At 29.0% G+C, this 22,073-nt stretch overlaps 1 protein-coding gene across 1 annotated transcript in view; it reads left to right on the top strand.

The window, feature by feature from the left end:
* Positions 1-21,746, top strand: part of schlank (ceramide synthase schlank) — an 84,322-nt gene extending 62,576 nt beyond the window's left edge. The window contains exons 4-7 of the mRNA XM_075354976.1: positions 2,844-3,065; positions 7,878-7,996; positions 13,425-13,572; positions 20,511-21,746. Of these exons, the coding sequence (XP_075211091.1) occupies positions 2,844-3,065; positions 7,878-7,996; positions 13,425-13,572; positions 20,511-20,624 (603 nt within the window). The 3' untranslated portion in view covers positions 20,625-21,746. The remainder of the gene's footprint in view (positions 1-2,843; positions 3,066-7,877; positions 7,997-13,424; positions 13,573-20,510) is intronic.
* Positions 21,747-22,073: the final 327 nt, after the last annotated feature.

Here is a 22,073-nt window from a genome sequence, read left to right as displayed (position 1 = left end):
TTTTTATCTTTGCTTGTGTGTATTTTCATAAGAATTGAATTGATGACAAAATTACATTGTGTGTATGCATTGTTAGTTTAAGATTTCAGATTTTTTTTTTCTTGCAATAAAACCAGTCCTAGTTTAGTTAAATGTGTTAAAGGTAACATCTTAAAAAATGAATGAGTTAAGAACAAAGATTGTTATTTATTAGTTAAATTTCTTAAAATTTTAGCACTTCATTTAGTGTGAGTTGTGAATCTTTAATACCCTGGGAGATTGCTTTCAAGTAATCCTGTATGATTTCAAAATTATTATTGTTAAGATTCTGACTGTGATGTTAGTTAGTTTTAAGTAAGCTTTTACTAACCCACCGGGTTGGTCTAGTGGTTAATGCGTCTTCCCAAATCTGCTGATTTGGAAGTCGAGAGTTACAGCGATGATGATGATGAGGTAGAGTGTGTATACGATGAGATTGATGAAGCAATTAAACACGTAAAAGGAGATGAAAATTTAATAATAGTTGGAGATTGGAATGCAAGCATTGAAAAAGGCAAGGAAGGAAATATAGTGGGTGAATACGGGCTGGGCAAAAGGAATGAAAGAGGGGACCGACTTATAGAGTTTTGCACGAAGTATAATTTAGTAATTGCCAACACCCAATTTAAAAATCATAATAGAAGAATATACACTTGGCGATACTGCAAGGTATCAGATAGATTATATCATGGTTAAGCAAAGATTTAGAAATCAACTCGTTGACTGCAAAACTTACCCTGGAGCAGACATTGATAGCGACCACAACTGGTGATAATGAAATGTAGATTGGGGTTTAAAAACCTGAAGAAAAGGTGTCAGATGAATCGGTGGAATTTAGAGAAGCTTGAGGAAGAGGAGGTAAAGAAGATTTTTGAGGAGGACATTGCAAGAGGTCTGAGTAAAAAAGATAAGGTAGAAAATGTAGAAGAAGAATGGGAGAATGTTAAAAAGGAAATTCTTAAATCAGCAGAAGCAAACTTAGCTGGAATAAAGAGAACTGGTAGAAAACCTTGGGTTTCAGAAAATATATTGTAACTAATGGATGAACGTAGAAAATATAAGAATGATAGTGATGAAGAAAGTAAAAGGAACTATCGACAATTAAAAAATGCTATAAACAGGAAGTGCAAACAGGCAAAAGATGAGTGGATTAAAGAAAAGTGTTCAGAAGTGGAAAGAGAAATGAACATTGGTAAAATAAACGGAGCATACAGGAAACTTAAGGAAAATTTTGGGGTACATAAATTAAAATTTAATAATGTGTTAAACAAAGATGGTACACCAATTAATAATATGAAAGGTAAAGTCAATAGGTGGGTGGAATATATTGAAGAGTTATACAGAGGAAATGAATAAGAAAATGGTCTTATAGAGGAAGAAGAAGAAGATAAAATGGGAGAAACAATACTGAGATCTGAATTTAAGAGAGCATTAAAAGATTTGAATGGCAGAAAGGCTCCTGGAATAGACGGAATACCTGTAGAATTACTATGCAGTGCAGGTGAGGAAGCAATTGATAGATTATACAAACTGGTGTGTATTTATGAAAAAGGGGAATTTCCGTCAGACTTCAAAAAAAGTGTTGTAGTAATGATACCAAAGAAAGCAGGGGCAGATAAATGTGAAGAATACAGAACAATTAGTTTAACTAGTCAAGCATCAAAAATCTTAACTAGAATTTTATACAGAAGAATTGAGAGGAGAGTGGAAGAAGTGTTAGGAGAAGACCAATTTGGTTTCAGGAAAAGTATAGGGACAAGGGAAGCAATTTTAGGCCTCAGATTAATAGTAGAAGGAAGATTAAAGAAAAACAAACCAACATACTTGGCGTTTATAGACCTAGAAAAGGCTTTCGATAACGTAGATTGGAATAAAATGTTCAGCGTTTTAAAAAAATTAGGGTTCAAATACAGAGATAGAACAACAATTGCTAACATGTACAGGAACCAAACAGCAACAATAACAATTGAAGAGCATAAGAAAGAAGCCCTAATAAGAAAGGGAGTCCGACAAGGATGTTCCCTATCTCCGTTACTTTTTAATCTTTACGTGGAACTAGCAGTTAATGAAGTTAAAGAACAATTTAGATTCGGAGTAACAGTACAAGGTGAAAAGATAAAGATGCTACGATTTGCTGATGATATAGTAATTCTAGCCGAGAGTAAAAAGGATTTAGAAGAAACAATGAACGGCATAGATGAAGTCCTACGCAAGAACTATCGCATGAAAATACAAAACAAAACTAATGAAATGTAGTAGAAATAACAAAGATGGACCACTGAATGTGAAAATAGGAGGAGAAAAGATTATGGAGGTAGAAGAATTTTGTTATTTGGGAAGTAGAATTACTAAAGATGGACGAAGCAGGAGCGATATAAAATGCCGAATAGCACAAGCAAAACGAGCCTTCAGTAAGAAATATAATTTGTTTACATCAAAAATTAATTTAAATGTCAGGAAAAGATTTTTGAAAGTATATGTTTGGAGTGTCGCTTTATATGGAAGTGAAACTTGGACAAACTTAAAGACAAAAAAAAAAGTTTTACTTATATTAAAATTAGTGTAAAACAAAACAATATTTTTATATTAATATAAACAAAATATTTATATTTTAACTAATAGGAAAATAATATCTTACTGTTATTAGTTCTAGTCATTAAAAAAAAAAGAAGAATAATGTGTATTAATGAAGTATTAAGTAGTATCAAATCATATGCTGTTTTTGGCTTGAATTTTTTGGGAAAATTGCCAAGAATTATAAATTTCTCTAAATTGAAAATTTTTTAATAAAGTTGTCATTTTATTTTATTTTTTTTTTTTCTTAGAGTATTTCATCAGATGTTTGGTGGTATTACATGATCTCGTTGTCATTTTACTGGTCATTAACTGTTTCTCAGTTTTTTGATGTAATACGGAAAGATTTTTGGCAGATGTTCATTCACCATATTGCTACGGTTTTATTAATTATGTTTTCATGGGTCTGCAATCTCCACCGTGCAGGCTCACTTGTTTTATTGGTTCATGATCTTGCAGATATTTTCTTAGAGGTCAGTTTATTGCTACATGGCTTAAGGTAACTTATTATATTTTAGTGGCATCAGTATGTTTTATTTTTCAAGTGATTTCATATGAGTGTATGAGTATGAAATGTTAAAAGTTTTGTAATTACCTTTTGGGTAAGCTTTTTAAAATAATAGTTGTTTTTTCATTATACTTACCCACTGTATTTGGATGAGTGGTTAGCATCCTCACCATCTGCTATAATTTTAATTTAATGGTTGCTTTTAATTTGTTTTAAAGCTCATGTTGACCGTACTTTGATCATTGAGGTTCAGTTAATGGAATTCTCATAACCGTATAATCCAAATTTGATAAGATCAAAAACTAATATTCAATTGGAAGTTACAGCCCATTATAAGCATTGTAAAAATAATGTATATTGTTTAAAATAAATACTGATAAATATAATTCAATCATGTACATGAAATACTGTACCAAAGTAATGTAGCATTTCTACTCATCAGTTTTTATTTTTTAATACTTATGTTAATATAGTTTTCTTAAATGTAATGTTATTTAAGAAAAGAACTGTTAAGGTTACATATAAAAAAATCTATTATTAATTTAAAAAGAAATATGGCATGTATTAATGAGGTAGGTTATTAAATAAAGCTTTTTATTAAATATATTTAATAAAATCATACTCTATTATTTATGAACTTTGTTGTATGATTTATGGAATGAAGCGTGATCAGTAATGAACTAATTTATTGTTTTTAAGTTGCTCTATTTTGTGTTGTCCTTATTTTAACAAATTGTGTCCTTTATCTATCGTAATTTGCATTGTATATTATGTTAGTTTCTTCCAGTTCTCCATCCCTTGTAACAGGTGTACATGGACACTTTGAAAGCCTTTATACCAGTGTTTCTCAACCTTTTTTTTTATGGTGGACCAGTAAAATTATAGAAAAATATACGTGGATCGGCAGACCCTCAGCTTAGATTTTTGATGAGCAAAAAAAAAATACTTATCATATTTTTATTTTATTAAAAATAAAAATATGTGTAAATTTATATACATATAATATTAATTAATATCATTTCTATCTATAAACAATATATAAATGAAAATTAGAAAATAAATTTAATAAAATAAATGTAGGTTGTTTTATTTAAAAATAGGAACTACAACAAATCATATTGTAAATAATGAAAGTTAGTGAGAAATTTGTTGTTGCTCTTTGCACAATTGTTTCAATGTCGGGTTGTAAAGATGAATATATTGATTTTTTGATTTGGTTTTAATAAGTGTAAAATAAAAAATGCTGAAAATCCAGATTCACACAAAAATGTGATTGAAAATGGGAAGTAGAATTTTCTTCATGGCTTTGTTATGTAAATTTGAATATTCATTTTTTATTGCAATCCAAAATTTAATTAAATTCACAGTTGAAAATTTTTAATGTTATATCTCAACATAAGAGCTTGGTCTTTGTTATTTAAATTTATATTATAAATGTTTGTTGGGAAATATTTTTCAAATCCATCATATAATGACTGTAAAAGTTGACTTATTACTACATCCAGATTATCCACTATTAATTCCTTTTGTGTAGTAATAAAATTACAATAAGAATTAAATACATCAGGATTATTTTCTTTAATTTATTTAACCAAAGTTTCATTTTTTTAAAAGCATCAATTTTGTTAAATGAATTAAATGAAATTGTCTACATCCCTGAAAACTTAAATTTAAACATGTATGTAAGAAAATATGTCACTTAAATATACCAGTTTTGCAATCCAGTACAGATTGGAATAACATTTTAATAACAGAGACTGTTTTTCTCTCAAAAATATCTCTACTTCCGTCCTTAATTTGTAAAGTCTGGTAAGCAATTTTCCTCGCGAGAGCCATCTTACTTCTGCATGTAGTAAGAGATATTGGTGTTCTGCTCCTACTTCTTGACAAAGAATGGCAAATAATCGAGAGTTAGGATCGCTTTTCTTTATGAAATTAACAATTTTTATTGATTCCAGAGAACATTGTTTAATTCAGGTGACATATTTCTGGCTGCTAAGTGCTGGCGATATATTATGCAGTGTGTTAGTAATATATCAGGAGAAGCGATTTCTTGAAACCTTTTTGTTATTCTGCAATGTTTCCCAGTCATATTTGCTGCTCCATTGATACAAAAGCCAATACAATTTTTCCAGTTTAAGGGATTGTTATTAATATACAAATTCAATCAATAAAAAATTTTGGCACTTGTCATATGGAAATCTAAATGTTTGCAAAATAATAATTCTTCTTTAATTTCTTCAGCAGAATAGTTGTTGTACCATACATAGCAGAGCAAAATAACTTTTTTAGAAATATCACGTGATTTGTCGATCTGTGTGGCAAACGTTGGTGATTCTTTAATACTTTCTATTAACTGATATTCAATATTTTCAGATAGTTTCAATTCGACGACTAATCATATCATTTGAAAGAGGAATTGATCTAATCTGATCTACAGCTGAGGGTCCAAATATTTCATTGCAAACATCAGTTAACACCAGTTTAATTAAATTTTCTCCGGTTGTGAACAATTTATTTGTTTTGGTTAGTAGTGCAACTAAATATGAACATTTCAGTTGCAATTTATTTTGAATAAAAGTTTCTTTAAATGTTTTCTTTTTGAGATTAAATTCTTGTTTTTGTTCAAAATATTCCAATGGTTTCTGTTCTAGTTCAGGATGTGTTGATTTTAAATGTCACACAACATTTTTCTTGTTTGGTGAACATTCATTTGATTTTTTTATATTTCCATTTCCCAGAGTAGAACTTTCAGTGCAAAAAAGTATGTTAAGTTTCTTGTTTTTTTGACCCAGATGAATAAAAATTTGCTTTTTGCTATAATTAAAAGTAAACCTATTCACTATAATACTAGTAGTCGACTGCAAGAATTAGAGAACGTAATTGTAAATGAAGTGTTTTCAGTAAATTGAACATGCGCACAGCTAAGTCATAAAACAAAGGTACCACCATAGCCGCACTCTTTAGTGTAGTGCTGTTTTGTTATTTTCCACTACTACACTTCATGCGTCATCAGATATTATACTGTTGCCAATTGTGCAAAGAATACAAGGTATTCAATAAATTAAATATGCACCAGTATTCATCAATGTATATGTACAGAACATTATTAAATAATTATAATATATAAATTTTATATTACCGTTATGAATTTTTTTAATGTTCATTTTTTTCTCATATTTTTAAAGTTAAATCTTTTTTTTGGGCAAATTTGTTCAGGGACCACTGCTTTAAACTATGTTTATGACTTAATTCTAAGTATGTCATACAGATAATTTTTTTTCTCTCAACTAGAGTTTAATTGTATTCTTTTACACTTAATATGTATTAAACTCTTGTCTAATTAGAACTTCAATGTTTCAATTAGAACTCTTAATTGATTTTAATGTAAAAATTTAATAGATTTACACCACATTCTATTATAATTTTATTATTCTAAGTATGTATATTTTGATACTTATAAAGTGAATTGTGGATGAGCAGACAAAAAATTGATTTTTTTTTTCAAACTATTCAATTTTGAAAATTTGTACTAGCGCATGTAGTATATGGTATTTTCTTTTGTAATAATAACTATTATGTGGTGCTTTTTAACATATTTAAGTGAGTATTGCTGTAATTATATCAAATAAGGAAGTATATTATACTACTAGTTAAAAATTTAAGAAAAACATCCATGTAAGTTGATACTCTGTTGTTTTCTTCTGTAAGATTTTACTGCATTTTTTATCAAAATGAATACAATAGAATTTTTTATTGGTTTGCTCTACTATATTATGTAATGCTCTGTTGTATTTTAATATCTCTTTAAATATTAGGAGGTTGTTAATAGTCTGGTATTACATTTGAGATATCATTGTGGGTTTAACATATGCCTATTGAGTTTTATATAATATAAAACATTGTTAGATAATTGTTTTTTATAGGCATATTACAATAGCTGTGTAAATAACTACATTCTACTTAAAATTACTAGTACACAAAATTTAGTGATGAGATCTCTTTTAAATTACTTCATGACCTGTTGTAATCTTTTATATTTCTAATTTAACTTTCAATCTTGTTTGGTCTCAGGCTGACCATTACCAAGAGAATATTATTTAAAACTACCATGGTGAAAGGTAACTTATGCATTCAGATGTAAGTCAGAGTAACTTATTCTTTTGTATTATTTGAAACAAGATTCAACAGTATCGTTAAGTAGCTAAAACAACAAGTGAAAGTTAAGGTTAAGAGTAGTTTAATCATGCAGAATTCAGCCCTGCATTGACTGAATGAACTATGATACCATCATTATCTGACTAGTAGTTTGAACATGAAGCATTTTCTTTAAGTTTGTGGCATGAACTATAATTACGTATTAGTAGCACTAGGAAATCTGTCTTTTAACTTTTTTAGAACCAACCACCAGATTGGGTTTTGTTTCACCCCTAGGTAAGAAACATAGTCCCTGGAATGTTCCGCTGGAAGAAGTTGTGAAACCCACTGAGGGCAACCTCTGATTGGGACAATTTACCCTCTTTCTTGATGCCACTAGTAATTGTTGATCATAATTAAGATTTTACTAATTAGTATAGAAGTAATTTCTGATTATAATTAGTGAAAATTAATGAGCTCTCATAAACTTGTTTGATATTATAGTTTTTTGTTTAAATCAAACATTCAAAATAAATGTACTTAGAGAAGGAATTAACATCTGTAGTAAAAAATTAATTTTTTTTTCATTTGGCTGAAAATAAAGTATTATTTATAATTCATTCTGTGTTTTTTTTGCTAGTGTGCTAAAGCTGCCAAGTATGCAAAATACCAAAAGTTCTGTGATGCTATATTTGGATTCTTTACTATTATATGGATAATAACAAGATTAGGATTTTTCCCCTTTTGGATTTTATACAAGTAAGTTGTCATTTATTTCTTTATATTAACGCACTGTGTACCAGCCTGTTAACACAATAACTGTTTCCAGAAATAGTTTTAAAAATTCAGTATTTACATTGAATTTGAGGATATTTTTTATTTATACAGCTCACAATTAAAATAGTATTGTTATATTATATTCTACATATATATATATATATATATATGTGTGTGTGTGTGTGTGTGTGTTTGTGTCAAAGTTCTCCTGAGACTTTCATAACTTATTCTACTCTAGAAAATAATCCAAAATACAAGGTCTGTAATGAGAATAGTTTTTTTTGACAGCCGAAGTGGCAACACTATAAAGTTACTAGTAAACATATGGTTATATGAACAGCTGATTTATATTACGTATTAATATTAATATTTTTAGTCTATTGTTGCCACATGAGATGTAAACAAACTTCTCATAAAACGAGTTTTTATTGTGCGTTACAAAAATGAGTGATACTAATTATGAGCAACATTATGCAATCAAGTTTTGTGTTAAAATTGGTGAGAATGCTACTAATACTTTTTCAAATTTGAAAAGGGCGTATGGAGATGATGCTCTGCCTTGAGCCCAAGTTTTTAGGTGGTGTAAAGCATTTTCAGTTGGCCGGGAATCAGTTGCAGATGATCCACCCTGTGGAAGACTGTTAACGTCAAAAAGTGACGAGTGTTGAGTGAATCAGAGACTTGATACAGTATGATCGGCAATTAACTGTCAGAATGATTGCAGAACAATTGAATTTGAACCATATCAAGTCCATCAAATTTTGACAAACAAATTGGACTTGAAAAAATTTGTGCAAAATTGGTCCCAAAAAACTCATTGTTGAACAGAAAAACAACAGGGTGAAAGTGTGCTGCGATCTTCTAGAGCGATTTGAAACTGATCTTGATTTTCAAAAAAAATTGTTATTACTGGTGATGAATCTTGGATATTTGAGTATGACCCAGAAACAAAACGCCAGAGCAAGGAGTGGCACACTTCAAACTCACCATGTCCAAAAAAGCATTTTGAGCAAATCAAAACCATGCTAATTTGTTTCTGTGATAGTAATTGCATTGTACATAAGGAGTTTTTCACTACAAGACAGACTGTAAATCAATATGTATACTGAGTAATTCTGGAGACTGCGGAAAAGAGTTGCCCGTATGAGACCAGCCATCAAAGACAACTGGATGCTGCATCATGACAATGCATCTTGGCACACTGCACTCTCAATTAATGAATTTTTGCAAAGAAAAAATTTCTTTGCTACATTCTTGTAGTTCCTCAACCACCTTATTCACCTGAGTTGAGTCCCTACAACTTTTCCCTGTTCCTGATTTTAAAAAAACACCTCAATGGACACCATTTTGGAACAGTAGAAAACATTAAAAAAATGTAACTGACCATCTGAAGGATATTTCGGTTTCTGAATTCCAACACATGAAGAGTAGGAAAACCATTAGAAGCATTGCAGGCTTCCCAAGGGAACTATTTCAAAGGTGATAGAGTCTATGTATAATTGGATTGTAAATACAAAGTTTTTCTGAACCAGTCTCATTACTTTAATTACATACCTTGTATGTCCTAAAATGCTTCATTTGCAAGTTGTGGCTAGTAAAAGATTTCGCTCAGATTTCAGCTACCCCAGTGAAATGAGGTCGTATTGAAATTCTTAGGATGTTAATTAAGGGTAGAGTTACTGATTTCTTATGGTTTTTGATCTGAAAAATCGTATAGAAAAAAGTCTCAGAATTGTATCTGTAGTAGTTTTTGAGAAATCTGGAGTGAAAATCAATAAATGAAGTAAAAAACCCTGTTTTTTATGTTTAATGTACTATAATTTTGTTGCATGGTAATAGAGGCATAAAAGTTTTAAACAAAACTTTTAGAGAATTTAATTCTGAACAAAATGGTGTTATATAAGTTAAATAAAATAAAGAAAAGTTTGAATTTCATTTAGAAACAGAAATTTACTTAATTAATTTTAACAAAAATCAAATTCTTTTTTGGTGATGGGAAGAAGGCCACACCAGCCTTCTTCACAATCAGCTGTTTGGAATTTTCATATTATTTAGCCGCTTAAATGCTGCAGTCTACTTGCACTTTTTTCAGTAAGAATTGCCATAACTGCTTGAAGATTTTCTTCAAGCAAACTTTAAGTTTGTGTAATGTGAGGCTATTATTCTTTGGTTATTAAGAAATCTCATGTTATAAATAATGTTTTGTGAAAGTTTATTTCATTTTTTATTACAAAATCATTTTTTCACATTTTTGTTCTGTGTGGCTTGAATGTATAATATATAATAAATGGGCATAACTCCAAGAAAGCATTCAGAAGTTTTTTGTCTTTCTGTACATACCGGTATCGTACAATGACAAATAGCTTCTGAGTTTGGTGTTGGACTAGGGACAGTGAATGCTACTTTAAAACAATTTTTAAAAACTGGTTCGTTTTCATCTCAAAGCAAAGGCAAATGTGGCCGTAAAAGAAAAGCTACTCCAACACAGGATTGGTCATTAGTTCCCGTGTATGGTGTGTTGAAAAGTGATAGATTTATCAAGATTCTCAAATAAAGGGTTGTGACAGACAACTTCAAAACAAATTCCTCTGAGGGAACAGAGTGTTCCAAAAAGGTTTGATGCCATGCCATATTGCCAAAAAAAGTGGAAAAATCTTTTCCAAAAACGAAACATTAAAATGCTCCTGTGGCTAGCAACTTCTCAAGCTTAACCCAATTGAAAATCTTTGGGCAATAGTCAAAAAACGATACTGAAAAATGAGTTGTACCATAAAATTTAACTCTCATTAAAGCAATAATATTGGTACGGTTTCGTGATGAAAAAATTAAAAAAATCTGTAATACACTTTTAGAAACAATATCAAATCGTGTATGTGAAGTGATTAAGAATAAAGGATGACATTAATTACTGAATATTGACAGAATGAACAGGTATGATTTTTTTCCTAAATAAAGTTACTTTTTATTAAGTAACATCTGTATTATCATTCATTTGCATGCTACTGGATGTCGGTTCATTTTTTTGTTACACCTATATGTGGAATTTTATTTCAATTTTTTTTTTCACAAGGTACATGCTTTGTACAGGAGTTTTATGAGATAAATGCATTATATCATGTGTATACATTCACTTATATAAACCGCTTGGATTTTAAACAAAAAGGCAGAAAATTTTGGGTTATTAATAATTAACATTTAATTCTATAATTATTTCAAAAAAATTAATAATTGCTATTTTGGAATGTAAGTAATATTTCACAAGTTAGTATATTTACAATGAGTTTAATTAATTAGCCATTGTTTAGGGTCGAAAGTATGAATTCAAAATTATTCAAATGAATTAATTAGTAGTGGTGTAGATGAAATTCAGCTGAATATTTCAATTCATCATCAGTTTTCTTCAATAATTTTATGTTGATTGATAAACAAAAATAAAATTTCATTTTTTTATAATAAGAAGGCTTAACAATCTGGGTAGTAAAATGTACTTTGATAAAACTAACAATTACATAGATATAAACGATTAAAAAATTGACTTGGCTGCTATTTAGTAATTAATGAATGTATTTACATAGGAATTTTTAAACATTTATTTATTAGAGAAAGTTAGTATAAAGATTCTGCTTACTACATTTAATTATTCTTTAGTCTGATCCTGATATATAACTTTTAAAAATTCCAGAATTACAGACTGAAGGGAAATATGAAAGAATTACTTTTTTTTTCATAGATTTTTTTGCTGTATAGTCTGTGAATGATATGTAAAATCTGAAAATGAATAGTCAGGTGTACTTGTTTTGTACCAATATGTGGAATTTGATTTCATAATTTTTTTTTACATGGTACTTTCTATAGGATTTTTACAAGGAAAATACATTATATTACATTTATATATTCCCTTGTAAAAACTGCTTGAATTTATATCTTATGTAGTCTCATAAGTTTAATAACTGTTATTGAGTTGTGTACTGTACTATTATTGTATAGTTTCTGGTTGTAGTATTCAACTAATTGCTTAAACTGAAAGTTTAAGCAATTAAAAAAATTTTCAGTTTTTTTAATTGAAAAATAAACTGAAAGTTATGACATGAATTTTAATGTAGTGATCTCAGATGCTGAAACAAATTACTGTCTTCAAGAATATTTGATGGTGTGGAAGTGAATATATTTATGGTTCAGATAAATGAACAGAAGAAACTAGTCTTTTTTTTTGCTTGAAGATCATAAGCTGGCAGATTTGATTAATTGGAGAAACAAATCACAGAAGTTACTATAGAAAAATTAAATTATCTTTACTAATTATTGATTAATTAGGTTAAATACTCAGAATAGTCTAGGGTGCTATAGAATAATGCAAATAACAGTATCTCTTTTGCAACACTGTAAATTCTTAGCTCATTTTTGACCAGTAGATTTTGAAGAAAGGTTACTGACATTTCAGCATCACTTGATCTATTTGTGAAGAAAATGAAAATAATATAGTGAGACAGATTAGAAATTCTAATCAAATTCTTGGCCAATAAGTGAGGCTAAAAATCCATCATTAAGTCAATACATTACATAAGATCTACAGTTGTGGTGATCTATCTTTAATAGCTGATAGAACCTCCGTTTTTATTTGGTTTATAAAAAAAAACATGTTGATTAAGGAAGAATAGTGGTTTTTTTTTAATAAACATAAATAATCGATTTTCTATTGTATTATTGAATACATGAAAATATTCTTCTGAAAGATTTTTTAGAAACTGTGATGAGATTATTTCCATAATTATGATGAGTACAGTTTCGTTAACAGAGGCTAGATGCTAAATAAAAAAAATAAAAAACATATATTAACACAAAATAATCAGCATTTTCAGGAAAGAACTGTCTTATTCTCAAAATTACCAGTATAATATACAAGACCCATATAATACACTAACAAAACATATTTATAAACACTGTTATCAAAAAGTTAGTAATTAAACTGCAGTGACTGCTTTAAATAGTGTCAAGTAAACTGGACACACAATCACGCATAGATACATATAACACATACAGAGCTAGATAACATTATCAACATTTGCAAATCACCTCATGTAAATAACACACAACGATATCAACCATAACATGCAGATTTTACACATCATTAAAAGCCATAAATTCAGAGACCAGAACTACATGCCAATGAACTATTTTGTTTAATGAAAGTATCAAGAGTAAAGATTTCTCTGGAAGCATATTTTTATGTAGTTAGAAAGAAGTACTGTTTTTTTTTTTTTTTTTTTTTTTTTTTTTTGTAAAAAAATTCTTAAAATTAAAAAACTACTCTTAGATGTTTGAAAAAAATTATATGGTTTATATAATTGTATTATATAGTGTATATGATGGCTTTCTGAACATACATAATTTTTGTATTATTTTGTTGCAGTACTGCTATTGATGCACCACGGATAGTGAATACAATGTTTCCAGCTTATTATATATTCAACGGTTTGTTATCATTACTTCTAGTTTTAAATTTATATTGGACTAGCCTAATACTGAAAATAGCATATAATGCCTTATCAGCTGGCCAGGTACGTTCTATTCATTAAATTATTTATTTATCTTTGATTGATCATGTACAACTAGATTAGGAGCAGCACAAAATTATTATTCTTATTTTTTGCTTTATCAGATTAAAATTATAAAATATATATAATTTAATTTTTGAAGTTTCTTATATTTTTTTAATAGGAAAGAAACAAAAGGTTACATGTGAATCTAGTACATATTTTTATTTCATTTTTTATTCATAAACATTATAATTTTTAAAAAAAATTTCTTAGTGCTATATTGATGAGAAGAGAACATTAATAAGATTAATTATATTAATAAGTTAATAATAATTAAGTATTGTATTAACTCAAATTTGTGAAAGAATATTATTTGGTTCTGAGCTACTGGAGGGAAGTACCTTCATATTCTAGTTACAGGTGAGATTGTTTTTAATATTAACAATCTATATTTTAATTAACAATTAATTTTTTATAAATTCACGCTTGTCAACATTTTTTGCTTACTCCATCAAATGCTCATCAGAATTTGATGCCTTAGTAATACCATTTCTCACATATGTAATTTTTAACCAAAGCGCAAAAATCTGCGACCTGTATTTCAACATTTCTCAATAATAACAATGATATTTTTTACTTCTAGAAAAGAAAGGTGAGAACTAAAATATTAAAATAACAAACCTTACAGTTATGTGTGGGTATGACTCAACTTTTCAAAATTCAGTAACAGTAATGCCTGGTGTATAACATGTAGCTTTGTAATACACTATGCAATAATTGCATTGTTTTACTGTTAATGTTATTATTGTTATTTTTGTGTTAGTTTTTATCAGCAGGTACCCTTGACATATATACTTGTACTACATTTTAATCTTTTAATGTAACAATTTACTGTATTAAATCTGAAATTTCCAATTCTAACTTTAAGTGATTTCTTTATTAATTACTCATTGATAAGAAATTTTATTACACCTTGGATCTTATACCAACTTTAAATTCCACCTGAAATCAGCCCTTGATAAATTTAGTCGCCACAGCTGAAGTAACAACTTCAGTTGGCAGATCCTGATTATCAATTATGGATCATGATGTATACAATTTTATTATTAATTTTTTGTATTTATTTATGTCTGTGATGTACCGCAATGAATCATTTACATGTAACTTATTTTTGTGTGGCATTTGGAATGTTGAATTGATGTTATATAAAACAGTAGACAAAAAAAGAATAATATTGTTAGTCTTTGGGGCAAGGAAATTAAATAAAAAAGAAAGTTTATTTGTAACATTATTTCATCATTCTGAGCTTGGTAGACCTTACTTGCAATTATGATAATGAGTGTTGGTATTTAAAAAAAAAATTTGTAATTTTGTGTAGTGCCAGGTAGGATACCCTTAAATGATACACAGTTTTGAATCAGTTTTTTTGCATCTTGTGCTAACATCTGTTAACATTTTTTATTGTAGCAATGTTTTTTTTTTTTAGTATCGGCTATTAAAATTCTTCTGTGAATGTTTTTATTTTCATTTCATTACCATTTTGGTAATCATCATTTTGCCATCTTCAGGCTCTATTAGCTCATTTTTGTGCACAAAAAACTGTCATTTTGTTGTTTCTTCTTATGTTGTAAGGTCATTATCAAATAAAACCAACTTATTCTGCTTACTTAATGAGATGATCTCTTTTACAGAAATTAATTTTGTTATTCTTAGTTATCTATAAAGTTTTTTTGTTGTAAATCTTCCTTTAATATAACTTGTTTAACAGAAAACAGTTTTTAAGAAGCATTTATATGTCATTGAAAGAATGATTTCACAGGTAAATGCTGTCTAATAAACATTCAAAGAGGGTAACTTCTTTTTCAAGTTCTGCTTGGCTTCTTTTTCAGGTCTGTCCACCTGCCAGTATTATACATTTAATAACGTAATAGCAAAGCTACAGACAGGTTTTGAAGTTTAAATTACATACTGATTAATTTGTTTGTGGTCGTTGAACCAGGTTATTCAAAAAGGACTTCACAACTTGAAAAGCATATAAAAATGTATTGAGATAACCTACAGTTTTGATTGAGGTCTTATTTCATAGAAAAACACATGTGTTCGATGTGGTCTTCATTTGTAATGCAACCCACCTGAAGTTGATTTGATTTCAGACTATCCAGCAATTCAGGCGTTACCTCTACAGCTGTGGCTGTATTTTGTTACCCCATACTTGGCAATTGTCATCTTGTCACTGATGTGAAGCTTTGACTCATCACTAAAAATTACATTGTCTTAAAATGTATCATTGTCTATCCATCATTTCCCCACAAAACTACAGCCAAGCAACTTTTTCGTTGTCTGTACTTTTTGAACCATGGTTAGTTTGTATGGCTTAAGTGCAGTGTTTATGTAATATTCACCAGTCTTTTATGGAATGCCAGTCTCATGTGATACATGTTGAGTATCTTTGGACTACTTACAAAGCTTTTTCCAAGTTGTTCCAAATCAGCTGCTTCAGTTGTTCCACAGGGTGGTGGGCATCCTGTTGATTTTGTATGTTAACAGAACAACCTATCAATGAAGGTTTGGTGCCAAGAGTAAATTGTGTACCTATAGAAGGCTTCCTGCTGTACTCTATGAAAATTACATTGAACTGCAGTTGCTTATTGCAAATCGTCAAAACCAAAACACATACCATGCACATTCCGCACCAGTAAATTTCATCATTTTTAACAACACTGGTGTTGGCTGAATTCGGTACTAACGAACTATATGTGTTAAAATGTGATGAGTTTTGCTGTGAAATGAGACCTCAAATGAATCTGTAAGTTATCTAAATAATTTTTTATATGTTTTTAAAGTAATAAAGTTCCTTTTGAGTGCCTGGTATTATTGGGAAAAACTAAATGAGAGTTTGATAAAACTCTCATAGGTTTTGATGAGTTTTAAACTATCATATTCATTATTTGCAGATTATGCAATAATTAATTCTTATATGTTTTCAGTTTTAATTTTAAATTAATTCCTTCATGGTCAAGGTCGTCATTATCCATGGATTTTTATTTCCAAATTACAAAAAAAAATGTTATGTTTAATTTTTTTTTAACATGTTGGGTTTGCTTGTTTAGTTATTACAACAGATTTATTAATGTTACTGTCATATTTAGACAAATAAACATTAGTATCCTTTTTTTTGATTTGCTTCTAATGCTTTTGTTGCCACCCTGAGTCTGTGCTGCAATATTCTCCAAAAAACCACTTCTATCCACATTGAAAATGTCATTGATAATATCTATACAATATTTATTCAAAGATAATATTACAAATTTTGTGTGTCTTCCATTGAGTTTCCAAATTTACACTGGTAGCCCCTCCACTTATATTCGTGACAATATTTTGCCTTTTTTTAAAGATATCCAACCATCTTAGAAGCTATAAAATTTAAGTTTGGTTGATTATCAGTAGGTTCAGTTGCTTCAGTTTGAGGCAAAACTTCTGCTTACAAACCTTTACCAGATCTACAATTAATTTAATTTACTTTGGTTTTAATTCTTTTGGTTTGATCATGGCTTCTCTCAAACCTTTATTTCATGTTCTTCAGTTAATTTTACTTTCTCACCAAAAATGAAGAAAATTTTTTTTGGACATTATAGCTTACTGTGATAACTGGAAAAAGAAGTCATTACTGACATTTGAATCATATAATGAAGCAAACTAAATTCGTGGTGAATACAGTATTATAATGGTCTGTAAAACTATTTCTTATATCTTCTGATGTTTTATCAATTTAAATTACCTTGAATAGGCTGTAGTAATTTTATGTATTGTTCAGTAAGCCAGTTTATATTTTCTATTCTGTAATTATATCCTAAAACAGATACATTGTTAAATATAAATTGAATTCAAATTTATTTATCATTGACCAGTTAATTCTGTTTTCAACAGTGAAAAATTTCCAGTCAAAGAAAATTATTTTTATTTTGTTTCCATTTAAAAAGAGTGTAACTTGATAAAAACTGACAGGAAAAATTTTTAGCATGGTGGCTATTTTATCCAGGATTTACTGTATCGCATCGTCATATTTTGTTTGAAAATAATAATTCTTGTTTTGTAAGAAAATATTTTTGTTGAACAAATAGTAAAACATTGACAAAAATAATTACTCTTTATTATTCAAAACTATATCCCCATAATAAAATTTTGACCTGGTAAAAGCTGACCTAAAGCTTAAAAGATGTTTGAATTTAGATTATTTTTCTCATAATTAATGCAGTTAGAGAAAATGTGGTATAACAATTTTACTGAAAATTTAGAACATTACCTAGTTTCTTTAATTATCATACTGTAATAAAACATATTGAAAACTCAGTTATATATAAAATAAATATGAATCATTAGGAAGTTCTTGTAACAAATTGTCTGACAAAAAAAAAAAATAAAAAAAAAAAAAAATAAAAAAAATAAAAAATAAAAAGAAGAAAAAATTCACTAGTAAACATTTATGGCTTTCTTTTATGGAATTACTTAGGTAATCCGAGAATGCCAACTTTACTCTAACATAATGTGAGGCGGCATTCTATGCAAGGTAAAACTTAAAAAAAAAGGTTTTTTTTTTTTTAGTTATTTTTCAAGAAAAGGAAATGTGGAGAGTCTAATGATGACGTTATTTTTGTCAAGTTCACCTTTGTTCTGAAAAAAATTGTGTAAAATAAATGGAGAGATTTTAGATTTTGTATGTTTATTTTAGATAGGGGCCCAGGGAAGAGGGGCAAATTCACCTATTATCTAACTTTAATTTATTGCACAGCTATCACTTTCTTACATTGAGTTCATTGTTGTTGCGCAGTTGGCTATTTTCTAAAACAAGTGAGCCTTAAAACAAGTTCATCTTTTCTCTGTTGCGGTCTAATACTTTAAACTAGCTTTTTCAGTAGTCTTGTTTTGTCGAGTTCACCCATGTTGCATGGGATGCCTTGTATGTATTTGTTTAGCAAATTCTAAGGAAAGGCATCTAACAATGTATCAGTGTGAATAGTTTTAATTAACAATTTTGTAAAATAATAATTGTCTATTATACAGGGTGTTTCATAATGTTCTTTGGAGTTTTGAAAATTCATTAACAAAAAACTATTTCACTAATAAGAATAAAACAAGACTGTACGAAAGCGTACTTCAAATAGTTTTTTTTCCACATGTACTAGGCAGTTAGTAAACCATTTGCTCACTAGGCATCGACAGTAGAGAAAATGGCTGCCCCGGGAAGCGAGAAGTCGTTTTGTGTGTTTGAATTTCACTTATCAAAGTCAGTAATTTCTGTGCAACGTGCGTTTTGGTTGAAATTTCATAATGAGCCACCAAGTGACAATTCAATTCATGCATGGTATGCACGAATACCATTTGATTGGTGAAACTGGTTGCTTGTGCAAGCAAAAGTCAACTGATCGTCCATCAACCTCAGAAGTCAATGTCAAACGTGTGCGTGCAAGTTTCATTCGCAGCTCGTCAAAATCGACTGCGGCTGCAGGCAGGGAATTAGGAACGAAAACAACAGTGTGGAGAGTTCTCCATAAACTTTTATTATGCAAACCGTACCATCTTCAATTAATCCAGCATCTTTCTGATGGAGATAAAACACGTAGGCTCGATTTTTGTTTACAGTTACAGGAAAAGATGTTGTTAGATGAAGGTTTTCTAAACAAGATAATTTTCAGCGATGAAGCTACTTTCCATGTTAACAGCAAAGTAAACCGTAATAACGTGCGAGTTTGAGGAACTGAAAACCCACATGCTTATGTGGAACACATTCGAGATTCTCCAAAAGTAAACATTTTTTGTGCGACCCCTCATGAGGCAGTGTATGGGCCGTTCTTTTTTATGGAAACAACAGCAACCAGCATGATGTACTTGGATATGTTACAATTATGGCTTATGCCTCAGCTACTCAACGACTTCATTTTCCAGCAAGATGGTTGTCCAGCCCATTTTCATAAAGAGCTTCGACAGTACCTTAACACAACATTACCTCGGTGCTGGATAGGACGTGCATCTGAAGAAGACCAACACATTATGCTGTGGCCACCAAGATCACCAGACCTCACGCCATGTGATTTCTTTCTCTAGGGATACGTGAAAGATAAGGTGTTTATCCCACCAATGCTGCATGATGTTGAGCTAAAGGATCGCATAATCAATGCAATCAACTGTATTGAAAATGACATGTTAGAACGAGTTTCGCAAGAGCTAGACTTTCGTGTTGATGTGTGCCGTGTCACCAGAGGACACATATTGAACATATATAGATCTTAACGAAAACTGTTTTTGTCCCTGCATCACCTCGTACAACTTTCATTTAGGTAAGTAAAATTCTTTTTTTTGTATTGAATTTTTGTAACTCTTAAGAACATTATGAAACGCTCTGTATAATTTTATAGCTACTTGTGATTTGAAAGATTGAAAAATTTTGTCGACATGGGTCTTAGGAATTTGTAGATTAATGTACTAAACGTTTGCTACATTAAAAGAATTGTATTAATTCCTTTTTTAAAAATGCATAAAAGTAAATAATCGGCAAAGAAAAGTGGGTACTAAGGAGCTGCATTTTTGTAACATGAATAATTCAAAAAATAATTTTTTGTATATTTTTGACTATGAATAATATAAAAATGGAAGGTGTGTATTTCTAAAAGGTTTGTTCATCACAACCTGTCCCTTTATGATTAACTGAAATTTTGTTTATGAGCAGCACTGTAAGTATGTAGATTTCAATGTATGTTGCATTTATCAATAATAAAGTTAGTCATATAAAATAAGTTTAAGCTTCTATATTCGCCTTGGTGTTAATTTTTTGAATCAGTTATGATTAATATGATTTAATTCCATGGCCTAATCATTTTATGTCATATTAACATGAAAATCAATGTTTCATTAAATTATATTCATTTGTAGTTGTGATGTTATGAATTATGGACTTTTTTCAGATGGAAGGTGACATTAGAAGTTCATCAAGTGATGAAGTAAGTGATGATTCAGGTATCAGTAGTCCATTGGATTCTAATAATCATAATCCACTGACTAACAGCAAGCCAAAGTAATAATATTCAGATATTAAAAACTGCTTACATTTTAATTTATACTCTGATAAGGAGTACAAGGGAAAGATGGGTAAAAAATTTGGTCTTATGAAAGTATGATTTGTTGTTGAGGATGACCAAGAGACCTGCACACAGTTTAAAAATGTATTTTAAATACTTATTTCAACACTTATGAAAAGGTGTACACAAATTTTGCATACTAATATATTTTTATATAAGCCCTTTGTATCTTTGAATTTGTTTTTATGATGCAAGTTTATGTATTATATTTACTATAATTAGTTGAATGCAGATGAAGTGTTATTAAAGTTTAATCTATATTTTCTTATACATTAGAAATGAATTTTAGGAAATGTGCTTTTTCAAAATAATAAATTTTCTATAAGTGTACTGTATTTTCTATCTATAATTGTGTTGTGTAATTTACCATTTTCTACTAACTACTGGTTTGAACACTAACAAAAAAAAAAAAACTGAAAAGTAATTGAATTAGTTAATTGAGTTTGTGTTAAAATTTGAAGAACAAAACAAATTATCCAATTATCTTGTAAAGTATTGAGTATGAAATTATGTACAGTTATAATTTATTATATTAGTTGTGTTATTTAGTTTAGTCATCTTTTTTAATATGAACTAGTTGTTTTATGCAGTTATTTGTCTTCAGTACTAGTTTAATTTTATAATTTGATAATACTATGATTTTTTTACACTTATGATGTTAAAGTGCCATTGTTTTATATTATGCTGTTCATATATGTTAAACCTGATTTTATCGTTAATGTGTAGATACAACAATTCATGTAAATGTTAATACTTATACTACATTTCAGTGGTTTTTAAAACATTCCGTTTGACTGGTGTACATTCCTTCTAAATTTTTAATCCTTTTGTGGACATTCTGATTTTTCATGCTGCAAGAAGAGTGAAAATTATATGTAACATTATGTTCAATTGCATTTCAGTGGGTGATACTTCCTGGTTGATAAGAAAATGGATATTTTAAGAAAAAAGTATGTGTTTTCATTAAATTAATATCAACATAATTTAAATTTTTATGTTTATTTTGTATGTATATATTTATTTCTGATGTGTATAAAAGTAAAATAATCTTATCTCTGACAATTTAGTTTTTATTCAAATTATTTTTCAAACAATATTCATTTCAGATGTTAATGATAATTTAAGTTATACTTAATACAAATTAACTTCATTGTCATGTCTGTGATTGTAATTATTTACTGCATTTGTATTGAAATTTTTGTCATGACTTCTGGATCAACTTCTTGCTGATGGTTGTTCTTCCACCAACTGGTTGTGATGGAAAGCTAATATGTTCCTTTAAATTTGCAAGAAGAAAATTAATCTGTACAATCCTCATGATCTTTTTGGATTGTAATTTTGAATTTTTTGGCAATCTACGTCACAGTAAAAAAAAATTTCTTCTAATTG

The sequence above is a fragment of the Lycorma delicatula genome, chromosome 1 (genome assembly GCF_047948215.1).
Source record: "Lycorma delicatula isolate Av1 chromosome 1, ASM4794821v1, whole genome shotgun sequence".
In the NCBI taxonomy this organism is placed as follows: Eukaryota; Metazoa; Arthropoda; class Insecta; order Hemiptera; family Fulgoridae; genus Lycorma; species Lycorma delicatula.
This window is presented reverse-complemented; position numbering and strand designations above follow the sequence as displayed.